Source organism: Indicator indicator, chromosome 23 (assembly GCF_027791375.1).
Source record: "Indicator indicator isolate 239-I01 chromosome 23, UM_Iind_1.1, whole genome shotgun sequence".
In the NCBI taxonomy this organism is placed as follows: Eukaryota; Metazoa; Chordata; class Aves; order Piciformes; family Indicatoridae; genus Indicator; species Indicator indicator.
Window position 1 is genome coordinate 14,501,066 of NC_072032.1, and position 19,414 is coordinate 14,520,479.

General features: G+C 63.1%; 1 protein-coding gene across 1 annotated transcript; it reads right to left on the minus strand.

Annotated features, from left to right (window-relative positions):
• Positions 1-13,277: 13,277 nt before the first annotated feature.
• On the minus strand, positions 13,278-17,945 carry PCGF1 (polycomb group ring finger 1). Its single transcript, XM_054391533.1, has 9 exons — positions 17,850-17,945; positions 16,616-16,721; positions 16,280-16,432; positions 14,963-15,034; positions 14,692-14,800; positions 14,187-14,220; positions 13,938-14,024; positions 13,785-13,865; positions 13,278-13,425 (listed from the first exon to the last, which is right to left on the minus strand). The coding sequence occupies exons 1-9, from the start codon at positions 17,943-17,945 to the stop codon at positions 13,378-13,380; spliced, it is 786 nt and encodes a 261-aa protein (XP_054247508.1). The 3' UTR covers positions 13,278-13,377.
• Between the last annotated feature and the right edge of the window lie 1,469 nt (positions 17,946-19,414).

Sequence of the window (19,414 nt, forward strand, 5' to 3'; positions counted from 1 at the left end):
ACCCCGTGGGCGCTCCCGCCCCCTCGGCGGGGGCCCGGTGGCGGCGAAAGGGAGCTCTCGGTCTCCTGGCACCGGGAGCTGTTCGCTACCTCCATCCCCCACCCCTCCCAAGCCCGACGGTCCCGGTGCCGCAGCCTTAAAGACCGAGGGCCGGCAAATTGGGCACCGGGAGAAGGAGGAGCCACAGATGGGGTGGATGAAGGAGGGGGCCCCGCTTCTTCGCCGCCGCTACCGGGATGCAGATGGATTTTAACTCCCCTCCACGGGTGCCCACTCTCTCCCCCCCCAACCTCATCTTCATCCTTTTACCCTCGCCAGAAAAATTTATTAGCTCCCCTGCTCTAAAACGCCCCATAAAAGCGTGGGGGCCGCAGCGTCTGGGAGTGATTAGGCCGCTTTTGGGTGGGTTTTGGGTTTCAGAGCACGGCCCCGGTCATAAATATCCCCCCCCTCCTCAACCTCCCCTCTGCCCTCCCCGGTACAAATAGCTCCGGGATCCCGAGGGCTAGTAAAATTCCCGGGGATGCCCGCACACGCAGGTGAGCCCTGCTTGTCGACACCAGGTCTGCATCCTCCAGTGGGATGGGGGCCCCCATCTGATGCTCTAGGCCCAGTGAAGCGACACGGTGACAAGGGCATGGTGATAACCACAGGAATTGGGGGAGCAGGTGCAGGGGGACCCGGCGATGCTGTTGCTGGGAGGGGTTTGGGGGCTTCCAATCCTGCTGACCAAAGCAGAACGCGATCCCCCGGCTGGAAATTGGAGTGAAGACCAAATTCAACCTTGAAATTTCCCAGCAGCCGGAGCAATTAAACGCCCAGAGGGGGAGGAGGGGGGTGATGAGGGGGCTCTGGTGGGGATCAGATGGATTTAGGATGGAGGTTTGGAGGTTGCTCCTGGGAAATGCCAGCCAGGGCAGGGCACATGCGGCCCCTTGCCAGGTGCTTGCACGTGGCTTTTGTCCTCTCTGGTAATGCCATGTGGGGAGCTGGTAGAGCTGCTAGAGCCGCACATTTCCAGCGGGGACTGGTGCCTGTCCCAGGGCCTGGCTACTAGTGGACTCCTGAAAGCCACAGTCCCCTCTGGAAGCACTGCATCGCACAAGGGTACTGGACTGGATATGGGACTCTGGGCCCATGGCAGGCAGGAGCTGGGGATGGCCTTTCTCATCCCAGTCCCAGCCCTGTGGGGTGGTCGAGACACAGTCGGCACCTGTGCCATGGGCTCTGTCCCAGACAATGTCTGGTGACATGCACTGGGATATTGTTGCTCAGGGTCATACCTTGTGCTCAGGTCAATTGGGGTCAGAGCTGCCCTGACCTGCAGAACAAACCCCACCCCTGCACTCACAAATGCTCGAGAGTGGACTCCAGAACTGGCAGCACCTGGAGCACCTAGGCTAAGCCCTGGGCACTGGGCAGCACTGAGACTTGGATGTGCTCGCCCTGATGGGTGGGATGTCACTCCAGATCCATTGCTCCTGTCCCATCACTCCACAACAGCTTGATGCCTAGGGATGCTCCAGAGACCAGGACTGGCACCTCCTTCCCTCCTTGGCTGCCCTCACTCATGCCATGTGAGATGCCCAATGAATCAACCCAGGGCACTGCCAGGGTGGGTTATGTGGCTCAGATCCTGACTGTCTGCCAGCAGCTGCTGTGGACAGGATAAGGGAATGGTAATGGGCAACAGCCATAGGAGTGCAGTGCCAGCACGCCACCCACCAAAGTGTTTTCCACCCCTGTGACAGGTCTGACACCCTCTGGGCCCCAGCCCTGGCACAGAGCTGGCTTCGGCTGCCAGCTGAGTTCTGAGTGAGGAAGTGCCAGCTCCAGCTGCCGGGAACACAGGATGGGAAAGGCTTTTCACCCTAGAGAACAGGCGGTGGAGAACAAAAAGAGACTCCGAATCTTTGCAGGAACATTGGTGTTTCCTGCAGTGTGGGGGATGGCTATGAGCACAGCTGCTTGGATGGAGCTGGTGTGGCATCAGGAGCGCCCAGCTCAGCTCCCACACCTTGTACATCTTGTTCCCTGGATCCCACATCTCCACCCTGCTTGTGGTCAGGCCTCCAGAGGGATGTGAGACCATGGGCAAGGAATAGTCAGATACTAACCACTCTCCATCCCTGTAGCAGTGCCTGGGTGTGCCAGGGATGAGACTTGTGGCCCTTTCTCTGGAAGATATGTCAGGCTCTGCACCTGAGTGTGAGGGGGGGTGTGCACATGCGAGGGTGCCTGCACAAAAGTGTCCATGCTCTGGAGATTGGCTGTGCCAGTGGCGGGGGCTGCCATGTCCCCTTCTTCAGGACACTGCATCTGAGGAGATGAGCATTGCTCCAGACGCCCCAGCTCATGGGCACCTGTGTTGGAGCCACCCAGAGCTGCCCACCCCTGTGTGCTCCAGCCCCGCGCCATGCTGGGATGGCAGTGCTGCGCCAGGGTAACAGGATTAGGGGTGATGGTGGGGGCTGAGGCTGGCAACACGCTTACACCCAGCCCCATACTCTGCCCTGATCTATTATTTATCGGCTCCATCTCAATATCGCGGCTCGGTGCCGGAGCGCTGTCGGTAACTCGATTAGTTGCTCCCAGCCCTGCGCCAGAGCCGGCACTGCCGAGTGCTTCGCACATGGAAATTGCTGGCAAATGAATTTTCCTTTAATAAGGGGAACAGCTCGGTGCAAAATTAAACCACGGGTAGTGGGGGTGAGCGAGGCATCACCAGGGGAGCTGCCAGCACCACGCGCACCCGTGCCGGGGGGAGGAGACACGGCCAATTATTGGCAATAAATCCTGACCCTGCTGTGGGGCCTGGGGCCGCGGGAGAAGCCACAGCTAATGGGATTACACCTCGCCCCGGTAAATGGGGATTAATGTGTTGGGACCAGGGGGGACGCCAGAGACTCCCCCTGGGGTCCGTCGGCAAATGATCTATTCATTAACATGCTCTGGCCTCTCCGTCCGTGGCTGAACCCTGCTCATCACACGGTGGCGGCACTGATGGGGATGTTACACAGCAAGGAGCACTGAGGGCTCGTGCCCCCAAGGAGTGCCAGGGTACATGGCACGCAGGGTGCCCCGTGTACCTCTCGGCTGCTCCCACATCTGTGTGCCAGGGCAGGTGCAACCCAGTGCTCACACGTGTGCTGGGGCATGCATGTGTGCATGGCCACCACACCCAGCAGACAGCCTGCAGCCACGTGTCCATGTGAGCACAGCCATGGCCAGGTGTGTGCAGGTGTGTACAGATGTGTACAAGCATGTGCAGGTGTGTGCAGGCACGCAGCATCTGTGCATGAAGCATCAAGCTCATGTGCAGAGCAGCCACACACATGTGCAGGCACACGTACACACACAGAGACACATGTGCCAGCACCAGGGGCTAAGGGCTGGACACGGCCCCGGCAGGGGGAAACCCAGGCAGGGGTGAAGGGAGACACCATGGGGAGCCCCACCCAGGGCCATGCAGGGTGGAATTGGTGTGCTGAGGTCATGGGCTCCCACCAGCCACAGCCACAGCTGCTGCCACCCCTTGCTCCAGGGCCCCCTCCCTGCTCTGGGGCCTCCATATGGGCCTGGGCCAAACTCCAGACAAATGGGCCTGGGGGGGTTGCATTTCAAAGCCTCTGGCCAGAGCAAACGCTGCTGCCCCCCTGCCGGGCTGTCACCTGTCTGTGCCCCCTGACCTCAGTATGGTACCACTGGTGGGGTGGGAACAGTCCTGTCCCCCTCCTCAGGGCTGCTTGCTCCCAGGGCTGGCACCTACAGAGCCATAGCACAGGAGGTGGGCACCCTCTGCAATGCCCACAGGGGTTGGGATTCCTCCCATGGCTGATGCAGGGTTGGGGGAAGCTGAGCCACGGGGTGACGAGGGGACATGCTGGGCAGTGGGGCGTGGGAACCCCCTGCTGCCATGGGATAGGGCCATTGTGTGGGGCCATGAGCCTGCAGCCTGTGAAGGCAGGGGGGGCTGTTTGTGCTGGGGGGGCAGGAAGCGGGCAGCCAGAACTGAATTGCTGCGGCCACTTCCCTTCCCGTGCCACAAACATTCAGGACAGGGTTAGGGTTTAGGGCAGATGGCAGAGGATGCCGGGACAGGGGCTGTGTGGAACGATGGGATGCCAAGGGCCTGCTCTCCTGTGCCATCCTGGCAGCCCTGGGCAGGCATGGCACTGGGAGTGAGACCCCCATCCATTCCTACTGGGTGCAGCCAGAGCAGGGTGAGGGGCTTTGGCTGTGCTCTGAGGGGTTCCCTGTCTCCCTGATTGCCCCATGGCAGCACCAGGAGCACCAGAGACACCTGGATGGGTGGGTGCACGGTGGCAGGGTGTGACGGAGGGGCCAAAGCAGCGATGCTGACCATGAGGATTCAATTATGGTGTGAGCACGGAGGGCTTGGCTCGGCCCCGCGCCGGGAAATGGCTCGTCTGAGCCGCTGACAGCCGGGCCCCGCGCCCAAGATGAACGACCGAGCCCCGGATTAATGCTCCGCACGCTGACAGGGCACCGAGCGGGGAGCATGGCTGGGGCACTGCGGGGGGGGTTACGGGACCCTGGACCCCGTGCTTCTGAGGGGCTGCCGAGGGGCCGGGACATGGGTTCCTAATGTCACAGGGGCGGGAGGATGTGGCACTGGGAGGGTGCTCTCTGTGCATGGGCACCTACGGCATCGCGGGGCCAGGCAATGATTTTATGACGGGTGGGTGAGGGTAAGCAGGGAACCCGTGGCAGCACTTCAAGAGGGATGGCAGGGTCACAGTGGAACATGTCACCCTGTGGAAATAGACAGGGTCCAGGACCCCCAGCTCGGGCAACTCGAGTGCCAGCCCACCTGGTGCCCTTAGACCTGGCTGAGGTCCATCGGACCTTCTCCACTGTGCTGGGGGGTATGGTCTGCTCGGGCTGCCTGTGCTTGTGCCATCCCATGGCTGGGATCTCTGGTGATGGTGGGGGAAGCACAGGGCACGATGGGAGTAGCTGAAGCAGGGGTTCACTCCTGCTTCCAGCCCTGCGGGCTGCCCCACACCCTGGGCTGCCCCACACCCTGGGCTGCCCAGAGTGCATGCCTCTCCCAGTGCCCCACAGCTTTCCCAGTGCCCCACGACCCAGCCCTCCTGGTGCCTCACAGTCCTCACAGCTTGGCATGGTCCTCCTAATGCCCCACAAACTCCCCAGTGCTCCACAGCTTTTCCAGTGCCCTATAGACCAGACCAGCTCTCCCAGTACCCCACATTCCTTCCAGTGCCACACAGAGCCCTGCAATGCCATGAGGCTGGACAAAGTACAGCAACACCTCAGGGGTAACTGGGGGCTGCACCTTGCTGGGCTGCAGCAGGGTGGTGGCACCCCCAAGGGTCCCAGTGGACTGAATGTGAGCCTGCTGCCCTGGGGGGGGACACACACTCCTCATCCCACAGGACCCCCCGTCCATCGCCCGTCGAGCGTGGGGCTGTGGGATTGATGGGCCGCGGCGGGTCACCGGCACCATTAACCCCGGTGAAGCAGCCGGGCCGCGACGCCCCAGGGTTAATTAAAAAGAAAAGTGCAACGAAACGCGGCGGCGATGCCGAGGGCGCGCGGGGAGGGGCGGGGAGGGGGACGGCGGGCAGTGGGCATGAGGCTGCTGGGGCTGCAGCGCTGGACGGCCCGGCACGGGCTGTCACACATGGAGGTGGCAGGGGATGTGGGACAGTGTGGGGAGCAGGTGGCACTGGAGTGTCCCTGTCACACGTGTCCCTGCAGCCTGGGGGGCTTGGCGTGCTAGGCAGGGGGGTGAGCAGGGATTTGAGGCTGGAGCTAGTGGCATTGGTGCCCATACTTGCATTGGTGTGAACACATGCAGAGGTAGGATGGGGGATGGTGTGCACACGTGTGTTCATACCTGTGTGTGTGTGCCACCATTGCAGTGTGCACTAGGCACTTTGCCCATCCTGGTGTGGCAGCACCCGTGTGCCCCACCTTGGGGAAGACCCAGCTGTCCTGGCATGGGTGTGGTGAGGGCAGTACCATATTGTGCTGCACTGTGCCACACGGCAGAGTCGGGTGGGAGGAAGAACAGGCGTCGCGGAGGAAGCCCCATCCTTCCTCCTCCTCCTGTCCCAGCCCACTCTATTCTTAGCCCTGGTCTGTTCTGCATCCTCCCTGCCCATCCCTCGGGGCAGGAGAGATTGGGGACCCCACTGGAGAGAACCCATCCCTCCCTGGGCCCTGCTGCCTGCTTTCAGTCACCACTGTAACTCTAGATTTGGGAGCTGTGTCATGCTGGCCATCCCACAGCTACCATGGCACTGCATGGCATGGCACAGCACTGCATGGCATGGCACAGGATTCATACACGGTGCTGCATGCCAGCACGAGATCGAGCCCTCCTGCCCACCAGTATCAGTTCTCCCACAGATCCTGGCACTGCAAGATGTCCCCTGGCCCATGCCATGGGCTGGTTGAGGGTCTGGAGGGGCTTCTTCATGTGAGGAGAGGCAATGACACCCAGTCCAGCATAGGGACACTGAGGACTTCACCTGTCTGTGCACCCCAGGGACATCTCCATGGGTTTGGTGACTGGGAAACGGTGCCTCACTGTGTTAAGGGAACAAGGGCATGTGCCAGGGCTGGATCCGGGGCTGCATGGGCAGCTGCCCGGTTGGCTGTGGTGGTCCGTGGTGACCACTGCATGGCGGGGCCATTTGCTGGGCCGTGGCAGGCACGGCAGGGTCAGCTCGGCAGAGCTGCATTCCAGCTCCCGGCAGGGTGATCCGGTTACCGGCCAGCCCGGCTGCGGCCCCACGATTAATCTTCCCGGGTGCCCTTTGGAATTTGCCGCCCGAGGCCCTGCGGGGTGTGGGGAGGTTTGACCGGGTGCTGGCGGGGTAGTGGGGCAGGGACTAGTGGCAAGCTTGGCATGGGAGTGGGAGAGAGATAGGAGAGAGGGATGATGGATGGGGACGATCTCCTTGGAACCGGCCATGGCACCGCTGGGCTGATGGTGGCATGGCTGGGGCAGGTAACATAGGCATGTACCTACCAGAGCCAGGGATGGAGACAGGGATGGAATGAAAATGAGGATGGGATGAGATGGAGATGAGGGTAGGGGTGGGATGGAGATGGAGATGGTGGGATAGGGACAGAACCACTCCTAGGTTCGCCCCACTAGGATCACCCCTGCGCCACGCCGGTGACCCCTCCTGCAACATCAGCCCCTGCACCGTGGCGGGTGCCGGCTGCCGAGGAGCTATCGGCAACGCTGGCAGCGCGGGGGCTGCACAGTCGCGGTGCGGGAGAGAGCCGGTGTGAGCGGGGATCACATGCAATTAGCCGCCAGACGGAGACGCGGCGTTTCAATAACGCACCGAATTGATTTAGGGAGAGCGGCAGCGAGCGGGTGGCAGCCGTGGCAAGATGAGCTTCTCCCGCTGGGACTGGGGCTCTGGGCCCCCCCGCCTCTAACACCCTCCCATGTGACCCTGTCTCACACCCCCAGCACATGACTGAGGGAGTAAAAGACGGGAAAAAGGGGGAAGCAGCGCAGGGGGATGGCCAGAGCCACAGATCCTGGCTGAGGCAAGGCGCAGAGTTAATGGCCATGGGCCTCTCTGCCCCCCCGTGGTGCCTCCAGCCTGGCACAGCCCAGGGTCCTTTCTGCTCCACGGGAGTCCGGGGTCCTGCCAACCCCTCTGCCTATGGCAGCAATATGGTCAGGTGGGCACCTGCCTGCTTGGCATTCCCTGCGCACTGTTGGTGAGGATAAAACCACTGCCATGGCTCAAAGGCACAGGGGGGCTGCCAGGGGATGCCAAGTGCTGCTGGGACCCAGCACGCCCTGACGCTAGCATGCCAGGAAGGGTATTGATGCTTGTGTGGCCACAGCCATGGCTGGGATACGGCCATGCCTCTGCCCGTAGCATGGTGGGGAGCAGCCCGGGAGTGCCGTTCTGCTGGGCACGGAGCCGGCAGCTCCACCGGGACCAAAGGCTTCCTGCGAGGAAGGTGGGACAAGGAGGGGAAGACAATAAACCCCAGGAAATGCTCGGAATAGCGAAGGTGACTGCCACGCCGAGCCTGTGCCACTGGCACCGAGCCAAGAGGAAGCTTCGGGGTGCTGGGGGCAGCTGGACAGGGACACCTCATGGTACACCAGGCTGGTTGAGTCCTTGCTGTCCATGGGCATTTCCAATCTTGCCATGATTTGCCCTAAAATCCTGTTAAATCTCAGCCTGTTGGGCTGCTGGGGGGAATTCAGTGGGGCCATGAGGAAAGCCGGTTGGCTGGCTGGTGGTGTGGGTGCCTGTTCCAACCTCTCACAGATGCAGTGCTCATGCCAGCGTCCTCCTGCTTTGCATGTCTCAGGGAAAGGTGGGTTTAGCTGGTGCCACTTTCTGTGGCCACGGGCATGGGCACGGCCACGCAGCCGGCTGCGCCGCGCTCCCTCCGGCGCTGAGTGATTTATGGCCGGGGGAAGCGAGCGGCGCAGACAGATTGGGCCATAAAACCAGGGCAGGAAGTCGCCCGACTTCAAAGGGGCTGTGGCAGCAACAATAGCAGGGCTGGCAAGCGTGGCATCCACATTCCTGCACCCACATCACGGCACCCATAGGATCCCAGCTGGCACCCACATCTGCGAGCACCCTGTGCTTGCCTGCACCCATTGTGCATCCTGTGCGCGTGTCCTACGGAAAGGGTGAGCATCGAGCTACCTCTGCAGGGGTCCCAGCCTCCAGAGCCCGGTGGGGCATGCCAGGGTGGTGGTATTGCAGTGTGGCCGTGGCTCCCGGCATGCACACCCCCACTCCAGGCACTGCGGCACGCAGGAAAGCCGAGGGGGGGGGGGGAGGGGGCACGGGCGGGTGCAGACAAAGGGCTAGAGGAAACTCCGCCGTCCAAGATAAACCAGGAAAGGTGAGGGGGTGCTCTCCTGACCCGCTCCCACGGTCCTGCAGCTTGGGATGGGCTGGAGGCGTCTGGCCCTGGCGCCCTGTTTGCAAGGGGCGTGCACCCTGACACCAACCAACACCAGAGGTGCCAGTTTTGCCCATGGCAGCGATCAGTGGCAGAGCTGGGTGCCAATGCTGCATACCAGGGCTGGGTGCTAGGGCTAGGTGCCATGTCTGGGTGCCAGAGCTGCTCCCATCCTCATCCTAGGCTGCTCCAAGCTCTCCCTGGGCGCCATAGCAACCCCAATACCCTGGCCCAGTGGTCTGGGCATGGCTGTGGGGGGTGTCTGGCCCCAGGAGATGCCAGGGGGTTAGCAGACAGGGACAGGCCACTTTCCTAAGTCCCCATAGCCACATCCTCTAGGGTAGAACTTGCTGTGGCTCCTCCATTTACAGGAAGGTGCCCCCTGATCCCTTGTTCACACACTGCCCAGGCATCCCAGTGCCAGTGCTGGTGCCCACATCCACAGGAAGCTGGCAGGAAGCCTGGTGCCGCCATCCCTCCCGCCTTGGTCCTGCTGCTCCACGCTGGGCATGGCAGGGTCTGGTGGATGCCGGGGGGCAGGCGGGCACAGCATGCTGGCCCGTCAGAGCCACGCGGCGTCGTTTAAAGACGATCAGGCGGTGACAGGAATTAAATTGTGTTTTGATTTTCTCATTAGCCTAATCTCCAGCACGCCTCGTTACAGCGTAATTCCCCCACGCTGACATGACAGCTCATTCCCACCATGACAGCCATATGCCAGCGTGCCCATGCCCTGTGCCAGCAGCCACCGGGGTGCCCAGTAGGGACAACTGCATGCCTCAATGGGCCCAATGAGTGCCTCTGGGGTGGGCTGCGGTGTGGGCGTCAAGGTGCAGGTGGCACACGTGTCCACATGGTGCCCATCCATCCCATGCCCTGCAGAGAGACGCTGGCACGTCCTGCTGTGCCACGGGTAAGCAGCCAGCCTGGCAGCTGGCCCAGCAGCATGGTGCTGCCATGCCAACAGTGCCTGGGCTGCAACCAGCAGGATTCAGTGATGCTGTGTGGTGGGAGGGGGTTGTCATGGGGGTATCATAGGCCTGACCCCACACATGGGTCCTGGGCACTGCCCCACTCACCTCAGCAGTGGGGTGTGAAGATGGTGGCAGGAACTGGTAACACATTTGTCCCTGTCTGGAGGTGGTGTGGGAGCTGGTGCTGCTGGAGTATGGTGGGATTGGTGCAGCCAGGGGTGCTCAGCACTGCAGTCCCACTTGCCTGTGGCACAGCCAGTGCCAGCACTGCAAGCCACATGCCTGAGTGGCATTGGGCACTTGGCCCCACGTGGGGCTTGGCAGGTTCCCACATGGCTAAGGAGCTCCCAGGGGTCAAGGTCCCGCATGCTGGGGGCCATGTCATGCCCAGGTCCTCTCAGGCAGGGCTGAGCGGCCCTCACAGCCCTGTGGGTTCAGGATGGGGGGACTCAGATTTCCCCTCTGTGGGACTGGAGCCTGGGGACATTAAACCCCTTCAGAGCATGACGGAGTTTGGGTGGGAGGGATAACAAAGTGCCTTTGCCCCACAATAACAGGCATGACTTCAGACCCAAATGACCTCAGGGCCAGGCCAGAGGTGCCAGACCCCACCCTGGCACCTGTCCCTGCCCCACTGCCCCCAGTCCTGTGGGGATTGGGGTATCCTGGCACCCTCGAGAGCATCCTGCACCCTCTGAACTAAACCTGTGTCCCCCTTCCAGCCTTGTCCTGCTCCCCCTGTCCCTGGTTCTCACCCCTTTGAACCTCTCTCTCCAGGCTCTCCCTGCCCATTGTGGGGCCTCCCCAAAGCCCTCACATGGCCCTGATTCCCATCTCCCCTCATTCCCTTGCACTCTGGGACTCCCCTTGCACTCCCAGGCTCTCTTTGCCATCCTGAACCCCCCAATCATCTGTCTCCCTGCACCCCTGAACTCTCCCTTCTCTCTGGGACATCCCCATACCCCCCCCCAATTTCCCCTGAACCAACCCCATGTCACCTTGCTCCTCTGCACTCCAGGGCTCCCCCAGCCACCCTGGCCCCTCCTGGGCGGGGCACAGCCTGGTACCCCCTAGTCCCCATCAGGCGATGAGGCCAGACTGCAGGCGGGGGTGCTGCTGGCACAGACCCTTTGGCTGCCCCCACTCCCTCCTCGGCAGGGCTCATTTACCAACGTCAGCCCCACAGTTGGTTTGAATTAGGCTCCTCCACTGATAAGTGGGGGTTGCGGGGCTGGGGGGCTCGGGGGGCTGCTGGCTCTGCCCCCACTTCCTGCTCTGCGCTCTGTAAGCGGCTGCCAGAGCTGCTGCTGAAAGACAGGCGGACGGCCCCTGCCTTACCGCCTCCCCCGTTCCGCCGTCCGATTGTCCGTCCACCCGCCTGTCCGTCCACCCACCAACCTCTCCCACGGCCACGCGGCCGTCCCCGCTCCCACGGTTGAGACCACAGGTTGAGGCTGGGGCCTCCGGTGTCTGCTGGGGTGCCAACAGCCGGTGATGGCCGTGGCACGGGGAGACTGCTGGCACTGCTGGCACCGCGGGGTGTTTGTGGGGCTGGATACGGGACCCCCATCCCCGGCTGTGCTGCTGACCCCTGGCCTCTGCCCGCGTTTCACCACGTCCTTAGCAGGGGCTTTCGGCACGGGGGGGCCGCTGCCGCCCCACGCCCGAGTGAGGGATGGCCGACAGCTGGCCCGGGAAGGGGCCGGTAACCGGATCCTCCGTCAGCGGTGGCTCGAGGGGTCCCGGGCGTGAGGTCAACTACGGTGCGGGCCTGGGGGTGAGGGACGGGACACGGCCCGTGTCCCCTGGAACTGGGGACCCCAGGGTGGGTGGGTAGGTGAACGCGGTGGGAGCGTCCATGCATGACACCGAGGCTGGCGGATCCGCGGCTGCTGCCCACCCTACGAAGGTACACGGGGGCAGAGGAGTTGCAGTCACTGGCCCCAGCGAGCCCTGGCAAATGAGTGGGACAGCCCAGAACAGTCAGCGCTGTACCGGGGAGCAGGGTGGGCACAGAGCAGAACCAGTGGGCACACGGACATCCCGTCTGGCTCTGGGCCACCTAGCACCCCCATTCCCAAGCCTCATGCCACGTCCTCTCCGTAGCCATTTTGTCGGGATGGCCAACGCCTGTGGCACCTGTTCCCCGCCAGGAGCCCAGGGCTGTGCCCACTGGATCATGCTGGCAGCACTAGGGCGAGGGGAACGGGACCCAGCCCCACGCTGGGGACCCCGAGCCACCCCGCACCGGCAGTTGGGCCTCACGACCCCGCTGCGCTCCAGCAGTGCCCCAGATGGCTGCGAGATGGTCCCTGCAATGACTGGCTAATTAGGGAGGCACTGTGGAGCACGGGGGACACCCTCCGTCACTCTGCTCTCTCCCCCCCAGCTCATGCAATTAAAGGGCCTGTGACTTTATTAGGGCTCATTATGCACTAAAGGTGGCGGAAGGCGGAGGGCAGGCAGCGGCAGGCGGGAGACATCTGCCCCCGCCCCTAAATTGCTCTTCATTGGGATTCTGGCACCAGGGCGGGCGAAGGCGCAGGGGGCCCGGGCCATGCGCCAGGCAGCCCTGATGGTGATTAGTCTGCCAAGCACCCGCATGGTCGCACTAGGGAGAGGGGCTGCCAGCCGCCCCTCTGTGCTGCAGAGGAACAGGGGGACCACCCCCTACTCTGCACCCCACAGCCCAGCTCACCCTGCTCCTTCCCACCCCGGTACTGCACACCAGGACACCCTTCAGCATGGCCAGTCCTCCCTCCTCCAAGTTCCACAGCTCAGCCTCCCACTCCACATCCCCACACTGCACCCCAGAATCCAGCAACACCCCCTTCACTACCCCCAAATGCTGCACCCACTCTCCAAGGCCCCCTCCAGCACCACACACCCCCCATAGCCCTGCCCTGCACATCCCACAGTGCACCTCACAGCCCAGTTTCCCCCTGTTCACCCAAAACACTGCATCTTTGCCCTAGGACCCTCCTCCCCAGTACCAAACCCTCTCTAACCCTTCCTAGCCCAGCCCTTCATTGCCCAGTACTGCCCCCCTCTACATCCCCCTAGTGCACCCACAGCCCTGCCCCACCCTAACTGCAGTCCTTCCCCGAGCATTCCTCCCAGCACTGCACCTCCTGTGCAGCCCCACAATGCATCCCCTCATCCCCCAAAACCCTACAGCTGCACCCCCCAGATTGCAGCCCTGCTCCCTGCTCCTGGAGGTGCTTTGTGGCTGGGGGGGTGCTCAGCACAGCCTTCAGCCACCCACCTCAAAGTCCCCAGTATCAACCCCAGCCCCAGCAGGAACCCACTGCAGGGATTTTCCAGTTTTATTCAAAAAATAAACTCGAGCAGGGTAGGGGATATTAAGTTAGGGGGAGGCGGATGAGGTGTGGCATGGGAGCAGGGCTGTGCTCCAGAGGTTGGGAGGGGAAGCACCCGCCCCCAGCCCCTACCTCCTCTTGTCCTTGATGCTGTAGTGCAGCAGGAGTGGTGCAGGCTGCAGAGCAAATGGAGAGAAGTCAGACACCCTGTACCCCATACCCTCACCCCATAACAGGCCCCCTCATACCTCCCATCCCAAGAGCCCACAGGTGGGCAGAAGCAACCTTTCCCAGCAGGGGAGTCCCCCAGGCTGTGCCATGAGCCTGTCCAACCCCTTCTGGGCCCTGTCTCCACCCCACGTGGGAACACTGGGCCAGTGGTGGGTGTCAGCAGATGACATTAACCAGCCTCAAATCACCAGCTCCCCACTCCTGTAGATGCCTCTCAGTAAGAATCCCCCCTGGACAGACCCTGCTGAGCACCCCCAGCCTGGGGGGGCAGCAGCAGGTGCTCATCCCACCAGGTGATGCCCACCTTGCCAAACCAACGCGACAGCCAGAGCTGCTTCATTGTCATGTGATCGGGGAGGGCCTCGTTGTTGAACAGGATCTGTACCTATGGACAGGGAATGTTGAGCTGGGGGGAACACAATGCCCAACCAGGCACACCCCTAGCCCCCAGACTCACGTGCTGCAGGGGCAGCCCCAGCCGGTGGCACAGGACCCTCCGCAGGTGCCGGATCTGTGCCCGCACAGAGCACCTCACATACTTCTGCTGCAAGGGGCAGAGCAGGGGGAGGAAGTCGCAGGTGCCCCAGCCCCGTGGGACCAGCGTGAGGCCCCAGCTGCCCCCTGCCCACGCTGCTGGGGACCCCTTCCTGGCAATGCAGGCTGTGGGCAGAGCCAGGGGGCCGGGAGCCCCCAGACCCCAACTCACCTGCAGCACAGCCTTGCTCTTGTCCTTGCTGGAGCTGTGGGGGGAAAAGAAGGGGCAGCCGGCCAGCTCTGGTGTGGGGGCTGCCTGCTGAGCACCTTGCTGGGCACAGCCGGATGGAGAGGTGCCCCCCACCCACCCGCCACGCATACACAGAGCTGGTGACAGCTGGGTGACACAGGCTGACATGCTGGCAGCCATCGATCGATCCCAGCCCCAGGGCTGCCGTCTATTGACTTTGTTGTCAGAGCCAGCAAGCAGCTGCCCAGTCCCTGCCGTGGCACCTACCAGCACCAGCAGCTGCTGGGCATGGCTGCGGCAGCTCCGGGGATGCAGTGAAAGACCCCCCAGCTCAGCTGGGTCCCCCTTCTCCCAGGAACACAGTGGTACAGGACGATGCAATGCCCTGAGCACGGGCAAACTCCCAGTGCTGCCCTGGACCCCCACCGTGCCATGGGTTCTTGACAACACTGGCATCCTGCAGGGCTGCCATGGGCCTGGCACTCACCTCTGCTTTTCCAGGCAGAGTGAGACGTGCTCGTCGTAGCGGAAATAGTGGGCACGGGAGTGGTCGAAGGTGCTGTAGGGGAGCCCCATGGGGTCACCCCCAACTGTGTCTGGGAAGATGGGAAGGCAGGAGTCAGCCCACCCCTGCCCCACTAGCATCCCTCCAGATGGCTCCTGGAGACCCTCAGCCCTGGCTCTGACTCCGCTCTCCCTCCATCTGGTTAGCCCAAGTCCCTCAGGTGCCCCCCACTGGCTGCCCCAGGCATGCCCACCCTCACTGCTGGGCTGTGTCACCCGGTCGAGGCCGCGAGATTGGTAGAACTCCCGGATCCTCTTCTCTTCACCTGTGGGTGAGAAGCAGGAGCTGCTCAGGGACCCTGCCTCGTCTCACACCTTCCCTCATCACGGCACTCAGGGCTGGTGGTTCCTGGGCTGCCCTCAGCCCATCCTATTGCTCCAACCCTTGGCTTGGCAGATGCCACAAGACACCCAGATCCTACCCTCCCCCCCCAAACATTTGCCTGCTCTGGGGGTCTACACCAAACTCCTGCTGTGAGCCCAGGGGCCCTGTCCCCATCCCTGTCTCTGTCACCCCTCATACCTTTCTTCACTTTCCCCTCTCCACTGTGGGGGTCCATGGCCCACACTGGGTGTTTGCTGTGCCCCCTCCCACTCCAGCCCAGACCCTCTAGGGTGACACTTCCACAGAGATGTCCCTAGCACTGCCCCATCCCTATCCTCAGTGAGGGAGGCTAATCCGGAGCCCCCCCTGTGCACTGCTTTGCACCCACCCCCATCACTTGCCATCAGGTCACTGTGATGTCACACAGTGCCTGGCCTCACAGACATTGCTGGAGGCAGCCCTGATCCCACAGGTCCTGTCCCCACCAACCCAGTCAGGCTCCAGCAGCTGCCACAGACATAGCACTGTTTTGACAACCCTGACTCATGGAGAGAGACTCCCCCATCCAATAAGGAAGTGGCCCCCCCAAAATGTCCAGATCGTAGAATCATGGAATTCTTTTGGTTGGAAGAGACCTTTAAAATCATCCAGTCCAACCTTTAACCGAGCAGTGCTAGCTCACCACTAAACCATGTTCCTCAGCACCACATCTACACAGCTTTGAAACCCCTCCAGGGATGAGGACACCATCACTGCCCTGGGCACCTGGGGCACCTTGACAACCCATTTGGTGAAGAACTTTTTCTTCATGTCCAACCTAAACCTCCCCTGATGTAACTTGAAACTTTCCTCTTGTCCTATCGCTTGTTCCTTGGGAGAAGACACCAACTCCCACATGGCTCCAACCTCTTTTCAGGGAGTTGCAGACAGCCAGAAGGTCTTCCCCCAGCCTCCTTTTCTCCAGGCTGAACAAGCCCAGTTCCCTCAGCTGCTCCTCACAAGACTTGTACTCTAGGCCCTTTATCACCTTGGCTGACCTTTCTTTGGGCATGCTCCAGCACCTCAATGTCTTTCTCACAGTTGAGGGGCAACTTCCTTGTGACTCTCTCAGCTCCTCCCTACATCGCTCCACAGGACACTAGTACCACCAGGTCCTGCTCCCCCACCCCATGCTAAGGTCACTCACTCTCCTGCAGGCCAGGCACCAGCTTGTAGACGATGTCCTGCATGACTCGGTCCAACTTGAGGTTGAGCAGCGGCTGTGTCTCGTGGATCTTGGTGTTGCACATGGGGCAGTACTTGCTGGTCTGCAGGTACTTGACGATGCAGCTCTTGCAGACTACAGACAGAGGGAGGGGGCGTCGGGGGGGCCGAGGCAGTGACACAGCCCCACCCCCCAAACACCTCCTGCTGTCTTGGGAGAAACGTTACCACGGTTCCTGGGGCAGGGGGATCTGCAATCCCCAGCCTGGTGGGACCCCCAGGACCCCAGAGCTGCCACCATCACCATGCTGGAACTCACATGTGTGCAGGCACTCAGTGATGGTGGTGGCATCGATGAAGTACCCAGCGCACAGGCAGCACACAATGTGCTCGTTCAGCTCCTTCATCTTCACTTTCACCTCCTCCTGCCAAGATGCCTCACCATCACCCACTCCCTGCCTGCCAGGCTGGCACCCTGCAGGGCACCCAGTCCAAACACCGCAGGCTCTCACCCTCTTCAGCAGCTCCTGCCCACCCCACCATCAGCAGGAACCCCCAGGGACAGCACAGCAGGGGGAACATGGGTCTGGGAGTAGCTCCCACCCAACACGGATGGAGGGCTCCCCAGGGGGATCTGGCCTTGCCCTGTGCTCTGCCACACCTTGGGCCCCAGCTCACCCATGGCCTCATGACATAGTCTGGCCTCAGGGCCCTCTGTGGAGCTACCACTGTGACAGAATGAAGGGACAGGGCTGGTGGTGGCCTCTTCCAGCTGTGAGGCCCAGCATCTGCAGGGATGGGGCTGCCTGGACCCTACTGCCTCAGAGAGCCCAGCCCAGACTCAAAGAACTCAGCACAAGTCCAGAGAGCCCAGCCTCACAGAGCCCTGCCCAGCCCTACACAGGCCCACAGAGCTGTGCAGCACAGCCCCACACAGCCCCGTCCCACAGAGCAACCTCAGAGTCAGCCAGCCCAGCCCTACACAGCCCACCTCAGCCCCAACGGACCTGACCCCCATAGAGCCCAGCAGAACCCCACAGAGCCCAGCCTCACAGAGCCCTGCCCAGCCCTACACAGCCCACCTCAGCCCCACGGACCTGACCCCCATAGAGCCCAGCAGAACCCCACAGAGCCCAGCCTCACAGAGCCCTGCCCAGCCCTACACAGCCCACCTCAGCCCCACGGACCTGACCCCCATAGAGCCCAGCAGAACCCCACAGAGCCCCATCCAGCCCCAGAGGCCAGCGCAGCCCCACAGAACTGCTCTGCTCGACTCCAAAGAACCCAACTCAGAGGCACGTAGGGCACCGGCCAGGACAGGTCCTGACCCACCTGCGCCACACCCCAGCGTCTGACCCCGCCCTCTTAACACCCGCCCCGCCCCACTGCATTGGCCCCGCCTCCCGCGGCGTGGGCCGGTCCCGGAGCATGCGCGGAGCGTCCACACGACGCTTGCGCGTCCCCCTCTTCCCCCTGGCGGCGCGCGGCGGCCTCTTCCGCCCACGCATGCGCTGCCCCGGTGCCGCCACTGGCAGCCGCCCGCCGCCGCTCGCCTCGTTCCGGAGCGGGTCCATCTTGTAGACGGCCTGGAGCTGGTTCCGCAGCCGCATGGCGATCGCCATCGGGCCCCCCTGAGGAGGCGACGCCATCTTAGAATCTCCTCCGCCTCCACGCTCACTTCCGGGTTCGGGGCGGGGCCGCCGTCGTTAGCCGTCCGCGCCGTGACTACGGCTCCCGCCGGGCGCCGCGCGCCGCGGGGCATGATGGGAATAGACGGGCCGGCACGCGGCGTGGCTGCCCCCTGCTGGGCGCGGCGGGGAGCGCGGCCTCGCGAAGAGGCGCTGGCCCCGGTGCTGACCTTGGCCGCCATGCTGAGGCCTCACCCCGCCCCACAAGGAGATTCCAGAACCACGACAAGGGGTCCTCGACCTCCTCGGCCGTGGCCGAGCGGTCACCGCTGCCCTCCTACGAGGCAGGCCCCGGTAACGGGCCCGCCCTGGGGACAGCTGTTCTGCCGTCCCCTCCTCCCTTTCCCCCCCCGCTGCTGGCCAATAGCGGGGAGCACTTTCTTTGACAGACAGCACCTGCTGCCAGTTGCAAAGGCAGACGCCCTGTGCCGCGGACCGCCACTAGAGGGCAGCGGAGCACCGCGGGGGTGCGGCGGAGCACGAAATGTGCGGGGGCCCCAAGTGGTCCTGGACTGGCCCCTCCCTGCGACAGAGCCGTGTAGCTCCGATGTCCCTGTGGGCCCGTCCCGCCCCGATCAGGCCCCTTACAAGACCTCGTTGTGCCGGTGGCACCAGTCCGGCCCCTCCCAAGGCCTCACTGTCCCCGGAAGGGCTGCCCTTTGCGAGGGTTCGGCAGCGTCGTTCAAAGGGCAGTGATCCCCGTGGGCTCTGTGGGGCCGTGCCCTCGTCATGCCCCCCTGCCGTGCAGGGCCGGCTGGGGCAGCGGAGCGTGCGGAGACACACTGCAGGGGGAGCGGTGGGCTAGGGCGACACAGTGGGTCCGCGAGCGGTACTGGAGAGTGCGGGGGTTGTAATGGTGAGAGGAGGGCAGGCGCTGTTTTGGGGGGTGGGAGGTGGAAGTGGATGGGTGGAGGATGTAGGGGCTCGGGGTGTAGGGTGCGGCGGGTTGCAAGTCTCCGAGCTAGGGGAACGGGGGGTACTGGGGACCCGGGTGCGAGGGCTGTACTGGGAGGTGGTGAGGAGGCTCGGGCTGGGGTCAGCGGTGTCGGAACTGCTGCTGGCACTGGTGGGTCGAGGGGTACCACATGGGGGGCTGCCAGGTGTCGGGGTGCTGGGTACGAGTTGAGAGGTGCCAGAGGACTGGAGGTTTGGGGAGTGCCAGGGAGCTGGGTTCCCGAGTGCTGGCAAATCAGGGGGTGCCGGGGATGCGAGGTGCCAGGGGTGCTGGGTGCCAGGGTGCCGACGGGTCTGGGGCTACAACTTCAGGGGGTGCCGAGTGCCGGGGGACTGCGTCGGGGTCTGCCGGGTGCCGGCGGGTCGAGCTCCCTGGCGCAGCGGCGGAGCCTGGAGCCGCGCTAATGGAGGTGATTGGATCAGGGCTCTGGAGGGGAAGGAGCGGCCCCGCTAATGCAAAGCAGAGCCCTTTAAAG

Excerpts from the sequence above, each read along its gene's own strand:
- PCGF1 (XM_054391533.1), bottom strand. The coding sequence starts at position 17,945 with ATGGCGTCGCCTCCTCAGGGGGGCCCGATGGCGATCGCCATGCGGCTG. Across the intron at positions 16,722-17,849 it reads TGGACCCGCTCCGGAACGAG|GAGGAGGTGAAAGTGAAGAT; the intron begins GCGAGCGGCGGC and ends GCATCTTGGCAG. Across the intron at positions 14,801-14,962 it reads GACACAGCCCAGCAGTGAGG|ACACAGTTGGGGGTGACCCC; the intron begins GTGGGCATGCCT and ends CCATCTTCCCAG.